Source organism: Brassica oleracea, chromosome C2 (assembly GCF_000695525.1).
Source record: "Brassica oleracea var. oleracea cultivar TO1000 chromosome C2, BOL, whole genome shotgun sequence".
NCBI lineage: Eukaryota > Viridiplantae > Streptophyta > Magnoliopsida > Brassicales > Brassicaceae > Brassica > Brassica oleracea.
In genome coordinates, this window is record NC_027749.1 from 39,100,832 (window position 1) to 39,112,051 (window position 11,220).

Consider the following 11,220-nt stretch of genomic DNA (forward strand, 5'->3'; position numbering starts at 1 on the left):
GTTTTTACTCGACAAAACGTCCATAGAAAATGAATTAACATCGCTTTTACGAGTGCAAGCCATTTCTGTCTCGAACATCGAGCTACTTCATTTGTAGACCCCCGACTTAAACCCTCTATTCCCTAGACCAATTCCAAAAATCAACTGCGATCGGTTACACCTCTCACAGGTGGAATGGAGGAGACTTATTGTAGGAGATGGATTGCATCCTTCCATAAAGCCCAAAAATAGAGGATTTGGCCCGCCAAGCCGGCCCAAAGCATTGACTCGGCTAAGCGGTCCCCGACCAAACGAAAAGATTGGCTCAAGACTGCTTTGCTCGGCTTCACGAAAGAGGATGTCAGCTCGGCTAGAAAGCCCAATTGCTATGCCCGATTGAGAGCATGTCCGTTAGGGTGGGACGGCCTAGGGCGAAGGCAACGAGATGTTCTCTCCGGGAAAGGATCAACGAGAAGGGGATTAGAACAGAGACTCATACCTTGCAGCTAGAATCTACGGTTTTACTTATTTGTTTTCTTGTCGATCCGTATTTTTTCAGCCAAGCTCTTTGATCACCGGCTTACTTTTCGGTAACTCTTTCCTCATTTGTAACCGAATATTTTCCTGATCTAATAAAATTCCTTTGAACTAACCCACCAACGAGTTAGGTTTTTATGGCACGAGTCCAAACTCGGTTTAAACAATAAAACTATATTATCAAAACTAAAACTCATGTTAATGGCGTGTGTCCACCTAATTCTACTATATAATCGTTTTGTCTGTTTTTTAATTTGCTGTTAGAAAAAAATTGTTTTGTCGGTGCCACTGTATTAGGCCTACAATTATTGTTTAGTCTTCCAACGTATATTCTGATCATATTCAAATAAAAACATCATGTGATGTCAAATTATTGTAACGAGGTCGTGACTCAAAAAGTCAAAAGTCAAAACTCCAAACCCATATGCTGTCTTTGTATTATTAAAACGCGGTTTCGGGTTTTAAAAAGAGAAAACGAAATTCTTTTGGAAAATATTTGACTATTCTTTAGAGAATTAGAAACAATTGGCAAATTGTAAGCGCGATCTTCCCGGGCCGCTTCCTTATTTTCAGTCATTAATCAGAGAGACCCTACCTCTCTTCTTGTAGCAATTTTCCCAAAATTATTTAATCTGCGTTAGACATTCTACATCAAAATTCATTTCTTGACAAATCTATCACTAATTCATTAATAGATATCAGCTAATTTTATTCATTTCTTGCGCAACAACCTTTCTAAGAAATATAATATATGATAAATGCGAATATATCTAAGTATCTAATGACATATATCTGTAAATCTAACAATTATGAGATAGGACATAGTTTTTTTTTTTCTCTCTTTTATGGCTAATTAATATTTATTATGTGTGGTGTTTTTTTTTTTGTAAAACTAAAACTAAGAGCATTTACAAAAAGACTCTCCATTATAGATTTTGCTTAATTAATAAAATATTACACTAAAATATAAAATTATAAATAGAAATACATAATTAAATATTAAACTATAAGGACAATACCACATTATTACATAAATTATTTTCTTAACGCTCCTTTTTCGGTTATACAATATTTGTTAGGACAATATTTTAGAAATTCCGGAACAAATTTACTAGACTATTAGTGTTGCTGTAATATTTAAATTTATGTAATAATTATGTCTTCATGTATCCTAAAACTGTTAAGTTTTTTTGTAATATTCTTGTTGTCTAATTCTACTTTTAAATTATTATAAATCTTATTTTATTTTTTTTTTAAATAAAGTATATGCAAAATTTAAATTTATAAAAAAAGAAATTTGAACTTTTTATTTTTTTTTTTTAAAAACCATGTGTAAAAGTTTTAAGGATTAAAAATATGAATGAGAAAATACTTATGAATCATAAATATGATGTATAATTAATCATAAAGACCAAGATGCAAATAAAAAGATGAAACTTCAAATTTAGAGTTTTTGAGTAGTGAAATTCCAAATATGAATTTTCACTTTTTAAAACTCTAAATTTGAAGTTTTGAAAATTTTTTTTGGAGAGCGAAAAACTCTATATTTAAAGTTATAGAGTTTCTTTTGAAAATACTCTAAACATATTGAATGGATTACCCATATATCACCCCCAAAAAGAATGATTTACTTAAATTTAGCTAAAGGTGATTAACTGCTAATAAAATATTACTCCTTCCGTTTCACAAATATAGTTTTCATACATATTAAGAAAACACATTAAATCACTATAATATATGTATCATTTTCTGGAATTTTCAATTTTCAATATCTTTTAACCAATAGTAATTCAATAAAATCAATTAATTTTCTTAAAGCACAATTTTTCATTGAAAACACAAAATATTTATCTTTGTGAAATAATTTTTTTTTAACATCTATCTTTTTTAAATGGAGGGAATACTATTTAACTCTTTTTTCTTTGTTCACGCTATTTAGTTACAACCAACTATTTACCGAGCTGATTTTTTCATCGAAATATTCAACATGCCAAATAAAATCAATTTCTATGTAATTCTAAATCCATTTTACACTTCTAAGTTTTAACGTAATTGAAATAGAAGATGAAAAAATAATACAAGATTCATTCAAAAAGAAAAATAAATAATAATAATACAAGATGAAGATGAAGGAGAGGAAAGTCAGACTTAATAATATTAGATAAACTACCATAAGCCTTAATGTCTTTTTTTGAACAAAGTCTTTTACATTTGGTATTTCGCATTAACTCGGTTTGGTGCATGTGACGGACCGACAGGACACGTGGTAAATTATTATTTTAGAAATAATTAAATGTTATTTTGTCATTAACTTAAATGCTATTATTTCGAATTTAAAACTTTGAAGATAAAGATGAACTCGTATGGATAAGCATGGCTACAGAACGGATATCCAGAAAATTCGTTCGTGATTGTTTCGTTCCAGACAAATATTTAAATTTGTGATATGCTTCGATCTAGAAAATTTTAGATATCCAATTTTTTTTTAAATATTCATGGACTTTGATATTATCCGCCAATTATATTAAAAAATAAAAAATGATATTTAACGTTAAAAATAAATAAAAAACTTTTAAAATATCAATTTAAAATAAAATAATAATATAATACTAACAAACTAACATCTTTAACATAAATTGTAAATCAAAAATCAATATTAACAAGCCTAATAAAAAATTCATATGTTAACATTTCACTTAATATAAAAATAAATTAGATATGCAATAATCAAAAAATTTTTTTGAAAAATCAACTTAAAATAAAAAAGTTAATCAAATTATATAATTAAATATGTATAGATATAGTAGTTTGTATATACAATTACATTAGAGGATGATTTGTTGGGTTTTATCTCCTTACTTTAGCTTTATTTCTTTTTAATTCACTAAACTATACCAATCATATTGTAGTTTTATTTTAAAAAGTTAAAGCATATATCAAGTTTCTATTAATTTTTATCAATCATGCTTTAACTTTATTTTTAAAGCTACAACAAAAAAACAAAAACTTTTCTTAAATATTTTAGGCAAAAAACTTACATCTTCCTTTTATAGCCCGTAGAATCCGTAAAATGAAAAATATTATCTATAATATCAAATAAATTAGATAATCATAATTAAAAATATTTGTAACTATTTTAATTTAATTGGGTGTTTTTTAAATTATTGAAATATTTTAAATAACATAAATGTTATTTGTATATCACATTTTAAATAATAGTAAACTTTGATCATTTATATAAAATATTAATATAAATTATTTTAGTTGATAAAAATAATTATTCATATATACCTCGCATAGTTTACAGATTTTATCACTTCTCCATGTCGAGATAGAAAGACTCATATGGGCGATGTCATGTTTGCGAGACCTATCTTGCACCATGATTCATATAGAGACATGCTGTTCCGACTTAGTAGACATGATTGCAAATCTTACCGACTGGCCAGCGTTTGCTTCTGAGCTAGTCTCCTTTAAACGACTATAGGTTGGATTCTCGGTCTTTTGCATGGACCGCATACCCAGATCCAGGAACTTTCGTGCGGATTCTCTTGCGAAGGAGGCGAAAAACAGTAGTGTACTCTTTTCCATATAGATTAGACCTAGCCGGACAGAACGTCTTTTCGGAACGACTCATGCCCAACTACCACATGATCTTAGAAGATTGGCATCAACAAAAAAAAAAGTACATATTTTATTTAAAATATTTACAACTTATATTTTAACAAATTTCACTAGTCTTTGCAAAGAAAATTTACCTTAATAACTTTACTGCTACAACTCAACTGACTTATCTACAGCTAAATTTTTGTAGCAATGGTCGAACCAATCACCACCTACGTATCTATAAATATGTCGATTATATCGGATATCCGGCTTTCGAAAAAATAATATTTATGATTTTTTCATTTTTTACAGATATCATATTTTCATATTTGCTTCGGCTCGAAGCTTTACGGCTAACCAAAATTTTTGAACTGAATCAAAACGAATAACGAATGGATCAAATTTTATTGATAATTTGTCCAGCCTTATTTGTACCAATAGTTTTAGTTAGATTCCGTCCAGACATATATTTTGATTTCAGTGTAGGTCATTACTAGTATTTACCTACTACCACTACGTAGAGAAATTTGTTTTTGTTTTCTTTTATTTTAACCGTTATTATTTGATTTGGTTGGTGATCTACTACCCCCTCAATTTTCAGATTAGTTATTGTACTAAGTTTTTTCGTACAGATTAAAAAATATTAAATTTTACATGTTATATCTAATTAACATATTATATTATTTGAATAAGTTAATGAATAAGCTAAAACATGTATAAAATTGGAAAAATTAATAAATAAATGCATTTAAAACATAATGACACTAAAAAATCAATTTAAATTCTAAAATGACAATTAATCTAAAACGGAGGGAGTTTTTTAGAATTATAACAACAAGTTTTTTTAAAAAATTTAAAAAGTTTACCAACTATTCACAGTATAATGTATAGCCTTTTTCATTTAAATTGTTTTTACTAATATAAATTTATTCCCCATCTTCATTCAAAAAAAAATTCCTCATATATTTGTTTCTACGTTCTGGTATATTTAGGTAGGTGTTTGAATGACAATTTATAGGATGTATTAACTTTCAAAATTTGTCCTTTAGATTCTGTATTGTAATTTGGAAAAAAAAAACTCTCTGACTTGTAGTATTATATAAGCTCTTACCACTATCCCACGAACACATCAACAATTTTTCTTTTTCTTTTTTTTTCTTTTAATTTTCTTTTTCTTTTATTTTTTTTTTTGGTAAAAACATTTTTACCCGAACGAGTCAGCTCTAGTGGTAAAAGGGTTGCGGCTGTAACTTCCGCCACCCGGATTCGATTCGCGCTGGTAAAGACTATTTACATTGCTTGGGTTCCCGGCAAAGAGGTGAAAACACCTTTCTTTTTCTTTTATTATCTCTTGGTTTCAGTTTTATCAGTAAAAGAAATATACTCTAATCAAATAAATAATAATTTTTTAAGATAGATTAACATCAGAGAGCTAAATAAAAAACGTATAATGAATTTTTTTTTTTTTTTTGAACACAAAAAAAGTATAATGAATTAAAATGTGAATTATGATCATACTACAAAGGTAGTTTTCATGACACTCTTTTGACGTTGAATGTCTCGTGACCTGGCAAATACATGAAAGAAACCAAAAAACTTTATGCTTATTTTAATAAACAAAGCAAAAAAGATAAATGGAAAGACAAAAAAATAAAAGTTTTCTTTCAACGTGTGCTATTCTGTATCTATCTATATAACAGAGAAGACGGCAATGGCTTTCTATGAACTTGTAAACCTTACTCTTGAAAATTCCTCTTTTACGCATTTCTCTACGTGAAAAAAGAATCTGAAGAGACATTTCTCAAGGTAAAGCTTATTTTCTTCATATAATTAAGTTTCATTTTCCCTACAAATTATTAGATATTTCTCAGTTATTCTATCTTTTGTATAATAATTTCTTCCATCTTTTTTGTTATTTATAATTTCTTCCATCTTTTTTTTTTTTTTTTGAAAAAAATTTCTTCCATCTTGCTCGACCAACTAAAAGATCTTCTATTACATATTGATCTTAGCTCTTATTCAACCATAGCTTTTTAGATATGTTTTAAAAAAAAAAAACTGTAAAAAAAAAAACTGTGACTTGTGAGTGATCTCGGAGTTTAACGTAGCAGTCGTATAATTTATGATGCAGGAATCTTGATTTTTTTTTTTGTCTCAATCTTATCATTTCAGTCAAGTAAAATATTTCTATAAACCAAATATTTGTTGAATTCAAGTTATAAAAAATATTTGTTGAATTTAAAAGTTATATATAGATTGAATTCTTATTATTTTCATGATTCTCATTTTGCCCCTTTCGACGCCGTGAGTTCCGGTTGGTTTAAGTTTGGCCAAGAAGGGTTTTTTCGGATACACCATATTTTTATGCCATTTACTTGTCACCATCTCAATCGCATTTATTAGAAATGCAATTTAACAATTAATATTAAAATATTAAAGAAATGTCCAACTTATTGTACTTTAGAGTACTAATATAGATTGCATTGAGTAAACAAGTAATTACTCCTAATATTAATTGTACTTATTTTATCTTTTGAACTTAGAATAATAAAGCTAATAATATAAATTATTATGAAAGTCAGTTTTTTTTATGAAAGCCAGTTTATAAAAAGAAAAAATAATATTACTAAATTATTTTTCGGTGGAGTACACCCATCGAGGTAATTTACTACAGCCAACATAAAATAACACATGGACTGGTCTGCTTGTTCCCCGACTTTTGAGTACACCAGAACCAATACTGATACTTTCTTACATATATTCGTGTAGTTCAATAAAGTTACCACACAACGAAATTTAGCATTATTTTAACACGATTTGTTGGTAAATACAAATAAATAAACAACAGAAAAACATTACTTGAGATCTGATCTCATCTCGTGATCTGAGCTTAACGCCATCTCCAACCCGTATCTATTTTCATATTTTCTTCTAAAATAAAGAATTTCTATTATAGAATTGAATTTGCTTCAATGTATGTCTGTATAATAGAGTTTTTCTATTTATAGAAAAAAATATAGAGATGTGATATTTTTACCTTTAAATATAGAGGTGAAAAGTAGAATTCTTTTATATCTTCCTCTAAAATAGATGAATCTATCATAGAGTCATACATCGAAACAAATTCATCTCTGTTTTAGAAAAAAAATATAGAGACATGCATTCTTACTGTGTTTGGGAGAGAATTAATGATCTAGTCGGATTTTCTAACCACTCACAGAGAGCGGACCCATTAAGCATAATGGGGTGTCACATTACACCCCTTAAATTTGTATAAATTATGTTTTGTGTAATGTAATAAGGAGTCTTTGTTATTTATGGTAAAATCCATCTCTTGACACCCTATTAATCTGAGTTCGAACACATCCTGATATCATGTCTTTTTGTAATTAAATTTTGACACCCTATAAAATAATTTCTCGGTCCGCCCCTATCACAGTAAGATATTGCTAGGGGAAAGTTTAATTTTATTAAAACGTGGGTTAGTTTGACATTACAGGATGGTGAGGCTAAAGCAATTATGGTCAAGTATTATGGTATTAGCCATAGTTGTGATCGGAGCTGGAGCGGTCCCCATCACATATCTTGAATCTGCTGTGGCTAAAGGAGCCGGTACGCAATTTTTTATTTTTATTTTTGCTTCGAATATGTTGATTAAGGGAAAAGTTTGAGCATTCACCATATAAATGGGCCTAGAAACTAGACTGAACCGAATGAATTAGACCACACTTAATTTTCTTAACCGAGTTTAGTGCATCCAAATGCTATGACCTTAAATTCATTAAAATTTATTATTTTCAGCTAAATATATATCCTGCAAGAAATTAGGAACGTTGAGCAAAAATTAGCTATTTATAAATTCGGTTTGAGTATATGATTTTAGAATAAAATACATATTGTATTTATTTATTTTTTCTGATCGAAGTCATGCCAATTTACTAGCCGATTGTTGTATAATTAATTTGATAAATAAAAAATCCATTGGTATAATATATGTATATATATTTGTAACTGGAAACCATTGGTATAATTGTTTACAACATTTCTACAGTGTGCTTGGACGGTAGCGCACCAGCGTACCATTTCGATAAAGGATCTGGTTCAGGTGTGAACAACTGGATCGTTCATATGGAGGTTAGTTGAAAATAACTTTTTTAAGTTATATCAATACTAAAAATTCTTATCACAAACATTGATGGAAGAGCATAACTAAGTTAACTACATATATATGTACTAGGGAGGAGGATGGTGCACTGATATAGCTACATGCGTAAAACGTAAAACTACAATGAAGGGTTCGTCTAAGTTTATGAACAAAGACTTTGGTTTCTCCGGTATCTTGGGTGGCAAGCAAAGCACCAATCCAGGTTCTTAACATATTTTTTTTGTTTATCAATTTCATGAGTTGCTCATCATGTTTTTAATGCAATGAGATTGATTGGATTTTGTATCTTCGCAGACTTTTATAACTGGAACAGAATCAAAGTTCGGTATTGTGATGGTTCATCTTTCACCGGTGATATAGAAGCCGTTGATCCGGTAATTCATCAGAGTGTCACCGTTAAATTTTAGTACTTCAAATCGTTGAATCATTTAAAAAGCATATTGGGGAATAATCTAACTTTAGTACTTGAAAATTTTCAGACAAACAAGCTCTTCTTCCGCGGTGCTAGGGTTTGGCGTGCGGTGATCGATGATCTTATGGCCAAGGGAATGAGCAACGCTCAAAACGTATGAACATTGGAAACTTCTAATTTTAAATTTAACTATTGATTTCTTGGGATATATATATTTTTTTAAATTGAGCATTTTCAGGCGATACTCTCCGGTTGTTCAGCCGGAGCACTGGCTGCGATTCTACATTGCGACGAATTCAAGTCCATTCTCCCCACAACAGCTAAGGTCAAGTGTGTTTCCGACGCCGGTTTCTTCATCCACGGGTAACATTCATAATCTATAGAACATCACGCAGAAAAATATTACATTAACCAAACAGCATCTTACAAAACTAAGTAACTTCTTTTGTTAAATATGTTGTTTTAAACAGTAAGGATATCAGTGGAGGATCTTACATCGAATCATACTACAGCAAAGTCGTATCGACCCACGTAAGATCTCTCTCTTTCTCTCTCTTTTCCGACCACATTTCTTTAAGACATTAGATTCTTTCTATAGCCGCTAACCTTGATCACTATGTGCAGGGATCTGCAAAGAGTCTTCCTGCTTCTTGCACCTCAAGTATGAAGCCAGAATTGGTAAATCTCTATTAAGACATCGTTGATACAGAGTTTTGCCCTTTGGTTATATTGTATAAACGCTATGTTTGATTGTTTTTGCAGTGTTTCTTCCCGCAATACGTTGTAAAGACCATGCAAACACCACTTTTCGTAATCAATGCTGCCTTCGATTCTTGGCAGGTACTGATTTTTATCTCGCTATTATTGTTTTTTCTGCATTATGTAACCCTTAAGACTGAGATTTATTCGTATTTGTTTTTATACAGATCAAAAATGTTTTGGCTCCAACCTCTGTTGATAAACGCAAAGAGTGGAAGGATTGTAAGCTTGATCTTAAGAAGTGTACAGCCGCTCAGCTTCAAACCGTTCAAGGTATATAGTGGTGAAGATTAACTAAATGGGCTCTTGTTTGATGTCTACTTGGCTAAACCGATTGGTTTTAATCTCTCAGGGTATAGAGACCAAATGTTGGCTGCGTTGGCACCTGTTCGAGCAACGACGACTAGAGGATTGTTCTTAGATTCGTGCCACGCTCATTGCCAAGGTGGAAGTGCCGCCACTTGGTCCGGTGCTCAAGGCCCCCAAGTCGGCAATACGGTAATCACTCACTATATTTTTAATACAAAAGATAACTAAAAAACAATAAAATAGAACGAACACAAGTTCTTAATTGAAAAAATGCTAAAATTTTGAAAAGGTGTCATTTTCAGATCGTAGATTAAGTCCATTACTGAATTTTCTAAGTGATAGATTTAGAAAATAAAACATAAATGCCTTCTTTCTTTTATTGAAAAGTTTTATTACAATCAAAATGTTCTTTTAAATTGTGTTTTGGTATTTTATTTTTCTTTTCAGAAAATGGCGAAAGCGGTTGGAGACTGGTTCTATGAGCGGAGTACGTTTCAGAACATAGATTGTCCATCTTTGAATTGCAATCCTACTTGTCCTGCAGTATCCACTGAAGACTAAAATCTATTGATGTTTTTAAATTCCACATAAATTTATTTCTTTTAATATTGTTGTTTAAATTTTTAATATGATACATAACTGATACAATTGTTTAAAAGACATGAATAATAAAAAAAAAAAAATTCCACTTTATCATCTTTTCAATCATGTAAATAGATTCTTTATTACTCGCTTTCATAAAAGATAATGTTTTACACTAATACACATATATTAAAAATCTACTTTTTCAAAGTAACATTAAAATATAACTTAAAATATAATTCTTGTAACTATAAATGAAAATAGTAAAATGCAATTGGTTACGCAGTTTTAATAAAGATAAAATTATCTATATATATGAAGACATCTTATATTATAAAACAACGAAAATTATCTAAAACATCATTGTTATAAACCAAATGATGATCGATAATGGACCAGTCCGTACTGCAGATCCAATCCGGGACATGATAAAGACAACCAGAGACTATGTGTTTATCTAGTATATATTCCATGTATATCTGTAACATAGTGTTTATCCTTATCTTTATCTTGTTAGGATAAACATGACCTTATGACTGTCTAATACCTTGTATATATATGTACCTTCTGGTCGACAGTAATAATAACAGAAGTATTTTTCCCAACACTTCATTTACAACACGCTATCAGCACGACGTTGCTCTCATAAACCCTAACCCTAAAAACCAGAAATAAATCCGAGCAGTAAAAACCCTAATTCCCGACGAACTTCAAACAGCTCTATCCCTCAACTCCGGTGGATCCAGACGACGAGCCAGATACCAAATTAAAGCTCTTGACGAGACGAAGCCAACGCCGCTAACCCCGCATCAATCGGAGTTCGAACGCGCCCTCACGCTCAGCTACAATACAGGCGGAAAATTTGTTCCAG

General features: G+C 30.2%; 1 protein-coding gene across 3 annotated transcripts; it reads left to right on the plus strand.

Moving 5' to 3' along the window:
- Positions 1-5,731: 5,731 nt before the first annotated feature.
- On the plus strand, positions 5,732-10,465 carry LOC106327349 (pectin acetylesterase 11). Of its 3 annotated transcripts, none has more exons than XM_013765478.1 (13): positions 5,732-5,928; positions 7,622-7,734; positions 8,174-8,256; positions 8,360-8,489; positions 8,582-8,661; positions 8,767-8,853; positions 8,938-9,062; positions 9,170-9,230; positions 9,324-9,377; positions 9,462-9,539; positions 9,626-9,731; positions 9,811-9,956; positions 10,215-10,465. In XM_013765478.1, the coding sequence occupies exons 2-13, from the start codon at positions 7,623-7,625 to the stop codon at positions 10,326-10,328; spliced, it is 1,176 nt and encodes a 391-aa protein (XP_013620932.1). In that variant the 5' UTR covers positions 5,732-5,928; position 7,622; the 3' UTR covers positions 10,329-10,465. The 3 variants fall into 3 exon arrangements, with proteins under 3 accessions (XP_013620932.1, XP_013620931.1, XP_013620933.1); XM_013765477.1 differs by having other exon boundaries at positions 5,796-5,928; positions 7,609-7,734; XM_013765479.1 differs by lacking the exon at positions 7,622-7,734 and having other exon boundaries at positions 5,798-5,928.
- The last annotated feature ends 755 nt before the right edge of the window (positions 10,466-11,220 follow it).